Consider the following 18,883-nt stretch of genomic DNA (forward strand, 5'->3'; position numbering starts at 1 on the left):
CAGGTGGCTAGGACATGGCCATCACTATTGGATCCAGTTCCTGGGGGTGGGATCCAGTTCCTGGGGGTTGACCAGTGAGGGAGGATCACCTGGATGGGGGGTCCTTGGGGAGAGGGAGACCGACAGGTGAGACGCAGTATCCCCTTTCTTTCAACACCATTTCCCCATCCTACCATGTAGGATATTCCAAAACACTGCCCCCACTTATCCGACACAAACATTTTCACACAACATGAAAGACAACGGACTAACACCAGAGCCGTTTACCTGACCTGTCCCATTACAAGGATCAGGCAATTGAGCAGAATAGCACGCACTGACGGCCGTTTCCCTTCCCCATTGGGATAAAGGTGGAGCACGAGAGCACAGGACGAGCAAGGCAGACCGCACGACGTGAGAGCTAACCCAGCACAGCAGTTCAAGAGGAGGTGAAATCAAGGCCTGTGAAACCTCCGCAGACCGAAGCATAAGGCCGCAAACAATAGCCAACGTGTGTTGCAGCAGGTGTCAGCGGTAGAAAGCCAAGCGGTTCATCACAGCCGGTGAGTCGAGGGGAGAGTTGATAAGAAACCGAACTGTGCTGAACGAAAAATAGCAAATGGCAAATGGCTAGTTTGACCTTTGTTATGTTACCTTATATAGCACACGTTCACCAGAAGGCATCTTGGCGCTGGAGAGAGAGACCACAACAAACAGGAATACCAAGCAGGCTCACAGGCAGTAGTTAAAAAAAGATGGGTCTTTAGGGCCTCTCGAAAGGCCAGATGGTTGGACAGAAGTTTGACTGTGGGCGGAAGGCTGTTCCACGGCAATGCTGCTGAAACAGAAAAAGCGCGGCCGCCCATTCGAGAGCAGCAATAGAGAGGTACGTAGAGCATACCAGAGGAGGTTGATCGGAGAGGGCGACTGGGGACATATCGCTCAAATTTGGCAGACAGGTACTCCGTGCCTAAACTGTGAAGAGCCTGATGAACAATACAAAAAGACTTGAACAGAATGTGTTGTGCCACAGGCAGCCAATTAATGCAGCGTAGCACAGGGGTAATATGAGAACCATAGGGAGTGCCTGGTGCTAGTCTCGCAACCAAGTTCTGAAGACGTTGTAGCCTGCCAATCAACTCTGTAGTTTGCGACAAGTACAAAGAGTTGCAATAGTCCAACCTGCTAAGGATCATGGCTGCCACCACAGGAGTACGAAGTGCCACTGGGATCAGATGGAGGACTTTCTTCAGTATTTTAAGCTGAAAGTGACCCTCCTGACATACCAAGGCTACTTGGGCCGTCAGTGAAAGATCAGCTGACATAATCACTCCAAGATTTTTTACCTTAGGGGAAGGCAAAGGAAGAGGTCCAAGAGAAGAAGGCCAGAAAGAAGCAATCCACAGTGAAGGGTCAGGAGGGGAACCCACCACCAGCACCTCAGTCTTGTCCCCATTCAATTTCAGCCAGTTATGGTCCATCCAATCACCAACGGCAGTCAGGCACTTATTAAGACACGCAGACACCCCAGCTGGATCAGGATCTAAACAGATCTACAGCTGGGTGTCATCTGCGTATGAATAGCACCGGATACCGACAGAGCGAATGAGGCGAACCAGCACAAAGATGTAAATATTGAAAAGGAGAGGGGACAAGGCTGATCCCTGAGGGACACCACAACTAAGATGTGAAGGCTTAGAAAAGAAGGGTGGCAGGGAAAGAGTTTGAAATGTGTCAGCCAAGAAGGAGCCAAACCATGTCAGGATCTGACCTGAGACACAAATTTGGGCCAGGCGCATGAGTAGGATGGTATGGTCGACTGTGTCAAATGCCGCTGAAAGATCAAGAAGAATCAGGGCGCCAACACCGCCCTGATCAACCAACCTGGCCATATCGTCCTACACAGAGAGAAGAACGCTTTCTGTTCCCCTGCCAGGACGAAAACCAGACTGGGCCGGGTCAAGCATCTTGGATGACTCCAAAAAGGAGGACAGTAACGGGGAAACAAGTGACTCAAGAGGTTTCATAAGGCAGGGAAGGAGGGAGATAGGACAGAAATTAGAAGGGAGAGATGAATCCAAGGAAGGTTTCTTAAGAAGATGAATGACAAGAGCAGCTTAGAGTTCAGCAGGGATAGATCTTGATTGACAGGAGAGATTTCCGGCCGTAGTAATTTCACCTAGTAGGTCGGTCGACAGTTGTTTTATCACTCCAAGTGGGAGTGGATCCGCAAAAGAGCAGGACTTAATTTTAAGCAGAGCTTTAGAGACCATGGGCCTCACTACGAGTCCGGCGGTAACCGTGCCTGAAATTCCGGCAGGTTACTGCCGGACTCATATTACCATTCCGCCTCTGTGATGCCCGGAATTACCGGGGCATTACGACCCCGGTGACCCGGGAATTCCGGAGGCGGAATTCGGTAAATCCCCATTCCCATTGAGTCCCATACAACTCAATAGGTATGGGGAAGTGGAAACAACGGCACCATCTCGTGATGGTGCTGGTGTTTCCACGTCCGCCTGCAGGCGGGTGGTGTTAAACCCGCCAGGTCAGACCTGGTGGGACTGACACCTCCAACTGCAGGACTCGAAATCACCCGGTATGGAAACAACGGTGGCGGCGGGTTTACCACCACCGTTATTTCCATACCGGGTGACTCATAATGAGGCCAAATATCTTCAGAGAAGGGAGGGAAAAGTGACCAAGACAGACCAGCGAGAATAGTCGCTTCATGAGTATGCAGATTGTCAGGAGGGGAAGTGTGGGTGAGAAAGGCAAGACCATTAGTGACGTTAACACAAACACAAATGGTCTCGACTTTCTCAATAAAGAAGGTAGATAGGGAGTCGCACAGCTCCTGAGTAGGTTTTATCAACACAGTGTATTTAGAAGGAGAGGACACAGACTTAATGATAGAAAATAAGGTCTTGGGCTGATTAAGTGCAAACTCTATCTTCTCAGCAAAAGATTTTTTTTTGCGGTGTGAATGGACGCTGCATAGGCCAGCAGACCCGCTTTATAGTGAAGTTTAGTATCAGAATCATAGCCGTGTCGCCACTTCCTCTACAGCGGTCTAACTTGCAGACGCTCCAGTCTAAGGTGGTCAGTAAACCACGGTTCAGACGGGAGTATACGAGGCTGAAAGTGGCAAAGAGGAGCTACCTCACTGGCAGCACTTGATAGCAAAGAAGTCATAAGAGACATGGAGGGGAGCGGAGCCACTGACCATTTATTCTTAACAGAACAAACAAAGTCCTGGAGGTTGGCAGTACGCCAGCATCGCTGAAGGATGGGTTCCGGTAAAATCTTGAGTGGGGCAAGCTTTTGCAACAGACTACAGATGACCAGATAGTGGTCAGTCCAGACCATGGGTTCAGTAGAATGAAAATAAACCAGGGCTTTATTGGCAAGCACCACATCAAGGGTGTTGCCCGATTTCTGAGTGGGTCCTGGCACCAGTTGAGGCAGGTCTAAGTCAAGCAGACTATCGTAAAAGAGATCAAGGGCTGCAGTCCTGGGAGAGTTAAATTTCAGATTCAGGTCATCAAGAATAATAAGATTTTTGTATTGTGCCTGAAGACCAGCAATAAGATTGACGGGAGTTTCCAGTAGGCAGCCATAACCACCAGGAGGGCGGTAGATGACCAAAATATGGCACATCAAAGAGGAAGAAATAACACAGCGGAGTAATAAGGACTCAATGTTGAGGCTTTGTGGGCAATCAAGTTGCGAACATTGAAAGTCAACTTTAAAAATAATAGCAACTCCCCCGCCATTGTGAGGGCCGGGGCGGTCGCAATGAATAATGTTATAGCCCTCAGGAATAGTCTGAGCCAGGACCGGGGCCGAATGGGCCTGGAGCCATGTCTCAGTAAGGACTAATAGAGCAGGGAAGCAATCAGTTACAAGGGAAGTTATTTCTGTGGCGTGCACCGTAAGCAAGCAGGTGTTCAAGGGTTTCAAAAAACTATTGATGAAAGAGAGGGAAACCACAGCAACAGAGGCATCCGGCACCACATGGGTGCTCACACAGGAAACTCTGGGCGATTACCCGATGGTAGAGACTACCATAACCAGAAGGCCTTCGGAAGAGGCAAAGAGAGGTCAAAGTGGTCAAACAGGGGTCTTGTAAAGTACTCTGTACCGTTGAAAGTCTTTGACAGACAGATGCTTATAAAAGCTAAGGGAAATTAATCTTGCATGGTGAAGTTAGTACATGAACAGTGCGTTGCGAAGGTTGGCAAGAGTGAACTCGGCGGAGGGATGCTAACAAGAAGGGACGAAGTCTGAAGTCCCATGAACAGTGTGTCGACAGGAACGAACCCGACAGAGGGACGTCCACAGTGAATTGTTTGAAAAGACATTAAGGTTCATGAGTGCAAGAAGGATTATAAGACCAGGGGAAGTGGACTGTCCCCCTTGGCATTAGGATCCGAGCCCGGCAGAGGAAGATCCACGGGCTGGAAAGGCATCACCCCAATGTTCATTTGGAGAGGAACTTTGTGTTTGTTTAATTGAATGCATCAGGCCCTCCAGGGCAAGAGACTTTTATTGAAAAGAGACTTTAAACCATCGAAGAACCTGATAGCTGGTACGGGACTGTCGACTCGTGCTGGGAAGGCTTGAGTGTGTGTTGTGCTCAGGAGATCCACCTTGTCCCCATGCTCAAAACGTGGGTCTTCCCATAACACTTTTTTCTTTATTGAAAACCCTATCCCACACTCTTTCTATAATGAGTTGTAAGGATTTGGCAATAGGCTTTTTTTTTACTTTGATAAGACGCCTTATTTTTCATTTGATGGTCCAAGCTTGCTCCCATCTTAGATTTAGGTTTAGGTTCAGCATTTTTCCACCCTGCATTTACAGTTTAACAAACACCCTTGAACTGTGATTACTTGTGTCTGTCTTGACTGTTGCCACCACGAGTTCCTTACAGATCAAAGAAACAATGGGTATGACCCTACCACTAGACCCAAGATTACTAGTTGTGAGAGAAGCGTGACAAAAAGACTCTCTCTCTCTGTGAAGTTTCCCATCTTTCTAGTACATGCCCTAAATGCCAGTAGACTCACATTAGTGCAGTTCTAGAAGAACCCTGATGGTGTTACTGAGGCAATTTGGTGGGGTAAAGTATGGGCACCTGGGCAATGGAATAATTAACTCCAATATTAAACGAGAAAGTGCCAAAGTTTCAAAATGCATGGGTATTTTGTGTGGAGTACTGTACACCTAACTTGTCAATATACTTACAGGCCTGTTCTGCTTATAGCTGCCTTTTTTATTCAAAATGTTATCTCACTGATCATAGGCTGTGTTTTTGATTCCTCCCCATCTTCCAGTAACATGCAGCTTATTGCTAATTTTGCTGTAACTTTCAATTTAAAATAAAGTTGTGGAAAGAAAAGAACTTCATAAGGCAACGGCATGGAGACAGCATTGTTAGACCTTAAGTCCAATTTACTGCGCAGCATGGATAAGGGTAGGACGGCCATCCTGATGCTATTGGATTTGTGTGCCGCTTTTGACCTGGTGGATCACAGTGTTAATTCCAAGGTTGAAGGAAGTAGCAACTTTTTCGGAGGCGCCTCAGGATGGATACAATCATTCCTGGGAAATAGAACGCTTAGAGTGTGTAGCGATTTAGTGGACGCACCACCAAGTACCATACATTTCGGGGTGTCACACAGGACGCTTGCCTATTGCCATCCCTGTATAACATTTTCACTGTTCCTCTCTTTTAGTTGTTATAGAGAGAAGGCATTGAGTTCACCAGAAAAAACATAACTTATGGTAGTGGGAACTGTAAATAAAATTCAAAAGCTTGAGGACAATTATAAGATATTTAGAGTAGCAGGCTATGACCTGGAAACTAAAACCAAGGTTAAAACCCTTGTAATTCTCTTGGACCAACATCTCAGTATGAAGGCGCAAGTGAGCAGCCTGGTGTCATCGTCGGCATACTATATAAAACGCCTCACACAAATCCGCCCATTCATCTCAAAAACTAATTGAGAGATCATTGCAAGAGCCATCATTAGGTCCAAGATAGGTTATTCTAGCAGTCTCCTTGTAGGCATCAATACATCAGAGTATGACAGACTCCAGGTTATACAAAACAGTGCAGTCAGAGCGATTGCGGGGCTTAGAAAGAGAAATTGTGTAACCAAAAAAAGAAGAGATTTGCACTGGTTACATATACTATATACATCAAAATAAATACTAACTGATGGGTTGCCTACTGGGAGTGTTGGCATATGAGAGCGACTACAATAAAATAACAGTTAATGGAGCCCATTCATGTTCTGTGTAAACATAATATTGAGTGTTGGCTTACAGTAGTGTATTTGGGGGTTGATGTGTGCAATCAATAGCACAGTAACAGGATTATGAGGTGTTAATTGGTAGCCCAATGCTTAGCTGATGGGGCCGATTACTGTAACAATTACACAGTTAGGAGGGGCAAAACTGATCAGCATGTTCACCAGTTAAATTCAGATTCATCCAAAGTTTCATCAAGGAGTGTGGTTATCATAATGTAGCCCTGGTTGCCATTATGAAGCTGTGATAACAAATGATTCATAGATTGTGTTTCCAAACATCTCAGCAGGGTACAAAGTTCTTAGGTTTGTAAGATTTTTTTTCACTTTCTTCCCAATGATCTGAGACACAATGAGAGAAGAGGAGCTGTTGTGTGTACTACTTACCTGCATTGCTAAACATCTTATTCTTCACTATAACTTGATAGGTATTGAGCGCTTCAGAATGCAAGTCATTAGCTGAATACTGGCTGGCTAGGTTGAAAAGGATCTGGAGAAGAATTTAAAAACAAGTATGAGAAATGTGGACCTCAAGACATGGAAATGTTAAAAGTAAATCACTATGTTTACAAAGATGTCAAATGTTTAAAAAGGAAATTGTAATCAATATACAGTAGAATGGCATTATTAGAATCGACACTGACCATGTGAAGATCTCTTACAATGATGCAATACACATTGAAGAGTTCACGAATTTCACTTACAAACTAAATGTTGTTGCCATCCAAAACTCTAGACCTTGTCTCTAGGTTTGCAAAAGGGGTTCCCTAAATAGTCAATTCCCCCTCATTCCCCTCCCGCTCAATATGCTTTATTGAAAGATAGCACAAGGGCACAGTAGTGCAAAAACAGCCCAGTATAATGCCCTTTGGAAAAAATATACCCATTACTCCAAAACTCCCTCCAACACATCACATGTATCATTTATACTTTTCCAAACTCCTGCCATGTACACTAAACACAACACAGATGGATATCTTACATAATGACATACCATTCTACTCATATCCTCTACCCAGGAGTACTTCAGCAAGATCTTTGTGAGCAGCAAGTCAGTAAACAACATGAATAAAGGCCACCTCTACTAACCAAACTTCGATTAAAAATCCTCCATAAGACACATCCAAAAGGAATGTAACTTCTACAAATAAATGCTTTGCCCTGGTGGATCATCTTTAGTCTGGCTTGGTAGGACACCATTGCCATGAACCCTCTCATCACTAGCTCTCCCCTCACCTCAGTCAAATAGCTCTTCTGCCCCTTCCTCCTCCCCTCCAACTTAAATCTGCGAAGAGTGAAATCCACGGTGATCTTCCTGGCCACTGCACTCAGCAGGTTCTCTCCAAGGGGGGTGGGTATAGGGGTCGGAAACACTGCAATGATAGTCTCACCTGTGTCCTCGCCACAGACTAGTTTCTAATCCATCACACAAAAAGGCTTGCAAATTGTCAGACCCCCTCTCCCCCAACCCATCTAAGGTCCTTCTAAGCAATACAGAATGTTCCGCAACAAAAGCGCACAGGACCCTCGTCCTGTTCTTGGATGGGAAACAAAGTGCCCGTACATCAGTCTCTGATGTGGTTTTCTATGTGCTCAATGCGAAGATTTGTACAGAACACACTTTATGCAGCACATTGATGGAAGTGATCTGCATTGTCCCACAAGTCCTCTGCACCATTACTTCCTGCACTTTCTTCAATATCCCATCCAGGGTAGCAAAGGAGTTCTCAGTACTTTTCACTCTATTGGTTAGCTCTCCCAAAACTAACGCCATTGTTACCATTCGAGACTCCAAGCAGCCCATCGTCTTATGGAAAATCTCCACAGAGGCTAAAAGTTGCTTTCAGCAAGTCAGCTCCCAATCAATGGAGTCCGTCATATTTCATGTTGAAGATGAGGCTTATTTGCAACTTCATGATGGAGCAGAAAGAAATCGGAGCCCTGACTATCACTTCGGTTGTTGTTTAGGAGACACTGAACCTAGACTGGGAGGTGTTCACACAGTGCTCCCCATCTTAGGTGGTGCAGTAACAGGCTGGGAGAACAAGGAGAGGGGGACCCGATAGCCAAGGTCACCAGTGACCACCAGTGACCACCTGTCTCCACTCCGGATGAGCTTCAGTCGCCAGGGGCAGGGTTGCGTCTACACAGATGGGCAGTGAGCATCCTTTTCCATGCACCCACCAGTGCCACATCCTCTGCTCTGCTCGGCATCAACAATGAGACTGGGTAATTTGTGAAGCCCTGCTTATTCTGTCAAACTGATGTCCGCTCCATTTGATCAATGCAACATCTAAAGAGTAAAGTTCAAGGTAAGCCACAATGCCTGGAGTTCCGTCCCAGGCATCAAAGCCGCATCAATGTCCTCTTGCTGATCTCCAGAGCATTAGGGGAGCCAAGCAGACGCTTAAGAAGGCAAGCTCCCACCGCTATGCCAGGCATCATCGAGAAACCTCTAGCTGCATCATAGTTTCAGATCCTCATTTGCCGTGTTTGGGCTTCAAACACTGTGCTGAGTCAAAGATAGTGACCTGGGTGGTTTAGCAGCACTCTAGTTCCCTCAAAGCATGTGAACATTTGTGCCCGGTGATCCCGCCTCCCTCAAGCCCCAAGGATCAGCTTCTAAAGTGTTTGTGGGAACTTGGATTTCAGGTACTTGTATGCAATCTATCTCTTCTCAATTAGTCTCTGTTTCTTGGGGATCTTTTAAACACCAAGATGCATTTTTCTTCTTTCAATTAGTTTCTTAATATGCTCTGGGAATGTTCTTTCCTGGTCCCAGGACACATCATTTCTCCTTTTACCCACTTTCTCAATATGCTGTAGGATATTTTCTGCTGGTTCCAGCAGGAGGAATTCCTGATTTCATGCACTCTCACCTGCATCACAAACTCTTTCCCCACATTCCAGAATACGCAGTTTCTCCTTTCATTCATATGCTCAATGGACTCATGTCCCTCCCGGTACCAGCCGTCATCACTTCCTAATTGGTGTTAACAGTACAGGCCTAGGGTGGCTCGCATCCATAGCGCACCTACTCAGATTCATTCTCCCTTTATCTGCGGGCATCAGTAAATCTGACTCCAGCTTGGGATGTGTCCATCAACAAATCTCCATTCTGTTTTCTTACAAGCCTGGAGTGCCTCAGACAGTGCTGCTTCATCTACAAATCTTGTGTCCCATCTGTGCCTCATACTCTCAACCAGTCCCTGCAGTTCATCCTTCTCCTGCCATTGGTGTGCCGGGCGTATCTTGTCCTCTGCCCTGCTGACGAGGTCAGTATCCAACATTCAGCAACTTGGTATAGCTCTAGCTGCACTTCTGCACTCTCCACAGTTCTCCCTTTCATACTTGCACTGCAGCTCGATCAGGTCTACTACTAGGTTCACCCACTCGGTGCAATATGCCTGCCTTCTTTTTATTGGCCAGTGGTGTAGTGGACTGCAACATGTGATCATGCTCATGAATGTCATACTGCTGATGCCAAGTGTTGCGTGTGATTGCACTTCACCAAAACGAACTTAAGGAATGTTTAACAGTATCCTTTTGGGATTTAGCCATTCCAACATGCAATCTTGGTTAATAATTCTAGAAATTCACCCTGTATTTCTCAGATTCATACAATTTGAAATCTCAGGTTATCGAAAATATTTGTATTCACCAATGGCATGACAGGAGAACACTGTTGCAAAGCACCAAAACTACTGAAACAGTAAAATAAAAAAAAACACCCTACATACTGTTAGGCGGTACAATAAACTGAAGCTTTAATTTTAAGTCATTGAATGTCTGAAGGCTCTGGCTGTGCTTTAATAATAGGGAGGAGGAGCCATTTTGTGACTGACCTCCAATGAGTGTTGAGGGAGAGGTGGTAGGTGGCATATCCCGCCCCCTTGCACCATTCCCACATCCCATATCCCCTGTATTACCCCCTGATTAGAAAAGTGTAATAGGAGGGAAAGAGAGGAAAGGAAGTAGTCTGCCCAAAAATGGGAATGGACACCCCATTGTCCCGCATTTGTAAAAACCTCCCATTATATCAAGAAAAGATCAAAAAGTATCACAACGAGTGGGTAACGGAACTGAAGGGGGAGGAAGCAATCTGTACATGGCCAGAAGAGGGGTCTTTTGATAAGGGAATACTAGATCATGTCGCCATACAAGGGGAAGAAACTGCAAAATAGGAGGGAAGTATTAGACCTGTGTATTGTATTGTATTTTACTTATATAGCACGCCACGCCCTGAGGGAACTGGGGCCTTTTCTTGGGTACAAAGGACAGTTATATTTATAAATACAGGCATAGTAAATCACATCGCTTACAATTAGAGGCATAGTAAAACACATCATTAAAAGTCCTGGATAGGCATGTGTAGGCATAGATAGTACACAGCAGTAGGTATATACAGTATTCAAACTATTCCCTTTTTAAGCGAGCCATAAACACTCACCTTTTTAATCTGGAGTAACTCTCCTACGGCCTCTTTCTCATCCTGCTGGTCTTGTTGTGTGTCTTGTCTTTGTTTTTGTGCGCCCTGAGGCCCATGGCATGTAGCGCGTAATAAGAATTAAAATAAATAAATAAATCGATAGATAGATAGATATCTAGAGACTGGTCTCTCTAAAGCTAAGCAGTGTCTGTATGTTGGCGATGAGGCGGATTAGCTTTCGTTCAGACAGAGCCATGATTTGGCCAAATGTCGGAATTTATGGAAGGAATGTTCTAGTCTGATGTTGGGAGGTAGTGCATTCCAAGTTTTGGCTGTTAGGACTGGGAAGCTTTTGCCCCCTGCCTTTTGCAGTTTGAACTTTGGTGTGATGAGAAGGTTGGAATTGGAGGATCTCGTTTGTCTTAATGAAGGTTTGAATTTGAATTTGTTGCAGAGGTATTCAGGTGCTTGATTATGTGTACATTTGTGTAAAAGGGAGAGAGTTTTGGGTTTGATTCTTTGGTTGATAGAGAGCCAGTGAACACTACGTCTCAGCTCTGAGATATGTAGTTTTCTATGGAAGTTGGTGGCTGCTCTTAAGGCATTGTTTTGAAAGATTTGTAATTTATTTAGATTGTGCTGACTGGTGCCTGGGTACAGCGCATTGCAGTAGTCTGGTTTGGTTAGTACTAATGCCGTAGCCAGGGTGATGCAATTTGCAGTCATCAGGAAAGGTCTGCAAGCGTTGATGAGCTTACATGTGTAGGCAGTAGTAGAGGCAGTAACGTTAATTTGTTTACCGAGCGAGATGGAGGCGTCTATGTACATGCCTAGAGTTTTGACGTCTTTAGATACTTTGATATTGTTGCCGTCAACAGAGAAGGTGTTGAATTTGTTGTCAAGTTTGTTGAGTCTAGCTTGAGTACCCACAAGGAGAAGCTCATTCTTGTCATCATTGAGGCAGAGTCCGTGTTGTGCCATCCAGGCTTGGATGATAAGAAAAATGTAATTGAGTCGCTGTGTGTCTGTGTCGTGGTTGCCTGTTAGGTGTATGAGGATTTGCGTGTCGTCGGCGTAGTTGGTGTAAGAAATGCCCAGTTGGTCAAGTTTGTCAATAAGAGGTTTTGTGAATATGTTGTAGAGTGTGGGGAGACACAAGAGCCTTGTGGAACTCAGCAAGTGACAGGCAAGGGGGGTGCAGTGACGGAGGGTGCAAACACTCTGGTTGTTCTGTTGTTTAGGAATGACTGGATCCAGGTGATTGCTTCGATGGAAAAGTGGGCTGCTGAGGAGAGATGATTACAGAGGGTTTATGGTCGACCAAGTCAAACGCCGCTGATAGGTCTAGTAAGAGAAGGATGGCCAGATTGCCTGAGTCCTTGATGTTTTCGATTTGGGTTACTAGATCTATTAGGGCTGTTTCGGTTCCACTGTGAAAATGTTTGAAGAAGCACCCGTCGTGCAGAATAAAGACAAGGACGGGGGTGCAACTGGGGAAGGGGATCCTAAGGGAGAGGGGGAAAAGGGAATAAAGAGCCTGAAAATGATACCCACTGCTTACGTGACCCACAGAGCGGTACGCAGACCCAGTGTATGTGTCAGGAGGAAGTGTGCCAACTGCTCCAGCAGCAGCCAGCCGCCTCCTTATGCCCAACTAACAACACCTTCTGCCCCCACTGGCCCAACAAATGGAGATCTAGAGAGAGTACTAACATCCACTCAAACAGAACTTGCTCGATTGCGGACATTATGTGAAACACCTTTAGTGGTGTCAGTGGGGGGCCAACCACCAGTACAACCCCCGGTACAAAATGCTTCTTTATTAGCTGAAGATGAGTGGAAATCTGGCGACTTTCTTTTTAGAATAGACAGTGCACCAATTAAAACAGTGCGAGTAGAGAGAGAAGGGGAGACAAAGTGTGAGTTACCATACTGTGGCTTCAGAGAGGGGGGAGGCCGATTGGAGTGATTTTAAAGAGGACAAAGGAGGGGCTGCGGGAGGGACATCACTCCAGCAAGTACATTGGGCCATCCCACAAGTAATAGAGGAAGCAGGATGGGAGGGGAGATTACAGAACAGGCTAGGGAGGATAGCATTATCAAAAAAGAAAGCAGTGAAGGCAAGTAAGGAAAAAGTGAGGTAAAAATTACAAATGCCACTCATTCATAAAGGGGGTGGGTGGGAGACCTCCTTATGTGCCCTGGGCTTTGATGCACACAAATAATCTCCTCAAGGCCCTCCCGCCACTTTCTGGGGGTGCAGGGAAATGGATCTATGCAGGAGTCCCATTAGTAATTGGAGATGTTAAGCGTCTCCTAGTAACGGCAGTAGGTGATCAAGCAGACTATGTGGGTGAAGCAGGGTTGCCGGGGGTATCCCTAGGGAATGATATGCATGATGGCGCATCCTTTAACAATGTACGGGCACAAGTATGGGATGCCCTGCGGAGAACCTTCCCAGATACCCCCGATTTGCACTCCATAATGCAATGTACTATGGGGGACGAGGAAGATGCTGCACAGTTCATTCTTTGGGTGCAGGAGATGTGGCGGCGGGCACGGCCTGGGACCAATCGACCGCCCTATTTTACTTCATTATCAAAAGAGGCCTCCCGAAGGAGGTAAAGAAGGCTCTTGATAAAATAGCTGGGATAGAAGCCAAGAGCTGGCCAGAAAAACAAAGCATCATAGTACACCATTGCAGGAGGATCAAAGAAAGGGAAAAAGAAACGGCACAGAGGAGGCGAAGGTGGTACAGAGCAAGTTAGTGAAGGTTGCGGCAGTTACAGCAAAGCCGCCGCCCAGAACAGCAAGGAGAAGAAAGGGAGGTTTCTGTAGCGATACAAGCTAGAATGGCTGCAGCATGCGCAGACAATGGACAGGAGCAATGGGGTGGAAAGGAACGGTACACAGGACCCCAGTGGCAAGGAAGACCCACCAGAGGAAGAAGTGGGTACAGAGGACAGCAGGGAGGAGGAGGAGGATATGGCGGACAAGGACCGAGGGGGGGTGCTCCAGGACTGTGCTGGTCATGTGGGAGGTGGGGACATTTTGCAATGGAATGTCGGAGTAGGCCCATGGGGAATTACCATAATAATCAGAGATATGACAATGAGCAACAGTTTGGACACCCACACCCAGGGTAGCCCTTATGGCCAATCCATAGAAAATTATGAAAGTGACGGACAGCCCGATAGCAGGCCCCCACCCGGGTATAGCACGTTCAGACACCCCCCACACTGTATGCAAAGCCATCAAACGCAGCAAAACCAAGTAGCATACACACATGAAAACAGATTCGCCACTTGCGCTAATGGCGCACCATCTCAGTTTCAGGGAACGTGTGTGCTCAGTGATAATTTCATCACGTGCCCCGGAACGGACACCCATCCCACCTAGGACAGCGCACAGAGAATACTTGCATGTCCCGTACTATCGACTACCTTACGACCAGATGAGGAACCACTGATAGGGGCAGAGATAGGAAACAAACAGTTCATCTTCATGGTGGACTATGGGGCGGAAAAATCATGTTTGTGCGAAGGCAATTTTCCGCTATCTGGCAAGAATTTCCAGACGCAAGGTTTCTCTGGGGCAGTGGTCACGGTTCCAGACACAGAAGATTTGGATGTCAGAATAGGGGGTAGAACAGTACAAGCACCCCTATTGTATCATGAGGAATCTCCCATAAACTTGTTAGGACGACATCTATTGAGAAAGTTGAATATGACAATCGCATTCACAGAGAGAGGCATAGTGTGTTCCACCCCAGGGATGTGTACACTTCGAGCAATGCTATTGATGCAGACGCGTGCCAATGAAACAACAGTGCGAGGAATACCCACAAATGCTGACATGTTCAATTATGGGATACAAGTATTAGCTCGAGCAGTACCTGAGTTAACACAAAAAGAGTGGAAAGTACCTTCTGATTTCATTTTTCGCCCTGTGGCCACACCTGAAATAGTGCCAGGGACAGTGATTTCACTCGATTTACAGGGAGTTCAAGTGTCAGAAAAATATATAGTGGCAATTGGCACAGACACACACGGGTGTGAGTGGAGGACAGTATTGTGTATTGATCCAAGCATTCCATTGAGAGAGTTAACAGATGAAGATCTGTTCACTGACAACGACACTGATGGGGAGATTATACTGGAGATTTGGATGTCATGTGATATCATAACCCAGAAAAGGAGAGTGGCAAACCCCCTCATGGCCGCTGTCAGTGCGCTGCCATCTTTTTGTGACGCGGACTTGCAACACGTGCCGCAATAGTTATGGACCACAAACCCCCATGATGTAGGGTTACTAAGGGAAATGACCCCAGTGAAAATAAAATTGAAGCCAGGTGCTGTCCTCCCAAGAGTAAAACAGTACCCCTTGTCCAGAGAAGCAGAAGAAGGGATACGAAATACAATACATGCTTTACTACAGCAGGTTATCATTGTCCCCTCTAACTCCCCATGTAATACGGAAATTGATCCTATTAAGAAAGCAACAGGAGGGGCGTGTTGTATGATCCAGGATCTCCACCCCCTTACTTATATAGTGCAAAAGGAATTCCCTCTTGACCCCAATCCAGCGTCCATTCTGTGCAGCATCCCAAAAGAGGCAGCCCACTTTACAGTAGTGGACTTGAAAAATGCCCTTTTCTCTGTATCGCTTGATCCAGACTCACAATACCTCACAGCCTTCACAATAGTGTGGAGGAGATACGAACACCGTAGCTTGCCCCAAGGGTACTGTGAGAGCCCAAGCATATTCAATAGAATACTACATGAAGACCTTGGTAACATTGAAGTACAGAGTACCATAATCCAATACGTGGATGACCTCCTTGTATATAGTGAAGGAGAAGAAAGATGCAGAAAAGACCATCACTCTGTTGACATTATTGGCCCACAAGGGGTACAAGGTAGACAAAAGTAAATTGCAGTACTGCTCAGCAGAAGTGCTCTACTTGGGTCAGCTCATCTCAAGAGTGCGCCGCGGGTACACCGCATACTGCAAAAGACATGAAAACATTTCTTGGCATCTGTAACTATTGCCATGCATGGATTTTGGATTATGGAGCGTACACACGGCCGCTGCTCAACGGCCTGAAGGAAGCACAAAAAGAAAAGGTTCCAATAAAATGGACACCTGAAATGCACACAGCCTTCACAACTGATGAGCACCGCCCCAGTCCTGGCGACACCTGATTATGAGCGGGAATTCCAATGGAACACTTATGACTGCAGTACTGACACAGAAAACATTTCTAAGCCACAAACCACTAGCATATTACAGCAGTACACTTGATTCAGTGATGCAAAGACACTTTGCATGCGAACAAACTCTCGCAGCAGCCGTGTTCGCATTACAAAAAAGTGCAACAATTGTAATGGGCTGCTCTGTCACATTTTATACGTTGAACACTCTCTGTTTGCCATCCTTGAATGGTCAAAATCCACACTCACCACCCAAAGAGCATCAGCATATGAGATTATTATCTCCAGCCCAAATGTCCATATAGTACATTGCAAAACAGTAAACCCAGTGACATTTATTACAGAGCCATGCACAGTACAGGATATGCAAAAACATGATTGTGCCACATATGAAGGGGAAGAGGACGACATCCCTAGGGCAAGCGAAAATGCACTGGAGGATGGAGAGGTATATTTTGTAGATAGGTCAGCATCAATTCGCCCAGAAACAGGAGAAAAATATGCTGGGGCGGCAGTAGTAGGAATGGAAGAAGGGGAGTATGAGATACTAGTACAAAAGCATCTGCCAATGCATTATTCCGCTCAAGCAGCAGAGCTGATAGCACTGATAGAGGCACTGCACGCGGCAAAAGGGTGTGCAGTAGCAATTTATTCAGACAGACATATGTAACCACTACGGTACATGCTGGTTTATCACGATGGAGGAGAAGGGGGTTCAGGAGAGCTGATGGGTTCCCGGTACAACATGCAGCATTACTTAATAAATTGATTAAAGCATTGGCAGAGCCCTCAGTAGTAGCATTGGTAAAATGCCAAGTCCATACAAATAACAAAGATGAAATATCACTTGGGAACGCAGCGGCGGACGCCGGAGCCAAACAAGCAGCATATTTCCAAAAACCACAAATGACAGAATGTGTCCTAAAAGAGAAAGCACAAGAACTAACAGAGGAAGGATACAATGCCTTACCGATAGCAGAAATTATAGAGATTCAGAAAAGAGCAATGCCACAAGAACAAGAATTATGGACAAAAAGAGAGTGCAACCAGTCCCCCACTGATCTCCTATGGAGACAGTATAACATAGTTATAATGCCTGTAGAATTGCAGTTAATTGCGTTCCAACAACTGCATTTCCCGGCCCACACATCTAAACAGCACATTGCTGCCGATATCTAGGAAGATTGGTTTGTACCCAATCTCCAAGAATATCTCACTGAAACGTCAATAGAATGTACCACATGCCAAATGTTTAATTCAGGGATGACGCTCAGAACAATACGTGGCACATTGCTGCATCCAGTAGGACCATTCAGTGAGCTGAACATTGATTATACAGACATGAGAGAAAGATGTAATGGAGCAAGATACTTGATCATGGTGGTCTGTCCTTTTTCGTGCTGGGTGGAAGCAGGACCATGTGCCCACCATATGTGAAAGTCCTGGTGTGAGAAGTGTTCCCGCATTGGGGAATAGGTGATGTCATAAGATCCGACAACGGAACATATTTTGTAAGACTGGTCTAGGAACGTAGACGGGATGGAAGTAAATATTTGTTACATTAGAAGTAACGAAAGGGGGAATGTTGGGAGAGGTGGTGTATACTGCCCCCCTGCGCCATTCAAACATCAGGTAGATGTTGTGTGAGCCAAGGAGGGAGACATCTCCACTCCTCCTGTACATATTCGCATCAATCATCTTTGATATATGTGTGTAAAAGTGTAGTAAATGTTTATAGTTTGAACTCCATTTTCTGCCTTTCCAAACGCCATCTTTTTCTAGGCCCTCTGCCACTTTGTCGAAATAACCATTCTCCCACCTACCGTTGCGCACAACCAGCCCCCGCCACCTCCACCCTTTGTCAGCTCAGCGCGAATCATGTTCTCACGGAAACGCAGCCATTCATTGTTGCCATTAGCAAGAATGCGATCATCACATAATCTGAGACCAAGGCCTACTCCAAACCCAGAGCCCCATTCATCCCTGCTGACCGACTCATGCCCTCTCCACCCCCTCCCTGCTAAGCCATGGTCCACTGGCCTCATGCCCCCTGTTCCCTTTGAATGCATCTGCCCACCAGACCCTCCCCCCGGACCACCCTAAATCGCATACCATATACCTAAACTAGAGTATATTCTGGTAACCCTAACACCTATCCCCAATGCGTTTGAAATTGTGAGGCCCCACAGATAGCAAATCAAAGATCAACCCTTCTGATAAGGCACCTGGAGGAACAATCCCTAACCCAGGTCCCCATAAAAACTTGGGTTAGAATGTACCTATTTCACACAAACAGACCCCTTTTTGATACAGTGATTGATGCCAGTCATTATTTCTTGTATGCCAAGTTCCGTTGTTTAGTGTAGCCAGACAGCTCTTTGTCATCTTCGCAAACCTTGACCGGTCCTTACCCTGCGAGGATGAGCCCAGCTGACCAAGTGCACTGTGACTGATGGAGAAACATCAGCCAATGGAACCCAGGCATCCCGCATGGAGCTAGGATTAGTATATGTGCCTAGCCAACCACGTTTGTTAGATTGTAATACATGTATGATGTCATCTATGATGCTTGGTTCCTTTTTAATGTGCTGCCCGTGTATCTGTTGGCAGAGCGCTCTCGGGCAGCAGAGTTATTTGCTTGCATTTATTTACTTATATACATTTTGGTTTCCTTGCAATTACTCTCCTGGTCTCATTCCCTAGTGGGGTGTGTACTTTATTCTGCCTATTTGGACACATGCATGTTAAGGTGCCAGTCTTCAGGAGCTTAGCCTCATTTGTTTACTTCCCTTGAACATGGAAGAAACGAGAATTGTAACTAAGCTCAGGGCTGCACATAGAAACACACCTCTACAATACGTGGATGTTTGCATGCATGTTTTGCCACAAGATTGGTTCCAATTACATATCACTGCCTGCAAATGTCCATCTCTCCCCACAGATGT

The 18,883-nt window shown here is 46.0% G+C and overlaps 1 protein-coding gene across 4 annotated transcripts in view; it reads right to left on the reverse strand.

The window, feature by feature from the left end:
* IFT88 (intraflagellar transport 88) overlaps positions 1 to 18,883 on the reverse strand; it is a 2,010,164-nt gene that overhangs the window by 1,622,843 nt on the left and 368,438 nt on the right. For all 4 annotated transcript variants that reach the window (XM_069640006.1, XM_069640003.1, XM_069640005.1 and 1 more), the window contains one exon: positions 6,684 to 6,786. In XM_069640006.1, the coding sequence (XP_069496107.1) occupies positions 6,684 to 6,786 (103 nt within the window). The remainder of the gene's footprint in view (positions 1 to 6,683; positions 6,787 to 18,883) is intronic.

This window comes from Ambystoma mexicanum, chromosome 7q, assembly GCF_040938575.1.
Source record: "Ambystoma mexicanum isolate Mex_15411 chromosome 7q, UKY_AmexF1_1, whole genome shotgun sequence".
In the NCBI taxonomy this organism is placed as follows: Eukaryota; Metazoa; Chordata; class Amphibia; order Caudata; family Ambystomatidae; genus Ambystoma; species Ambystoma mexicanum.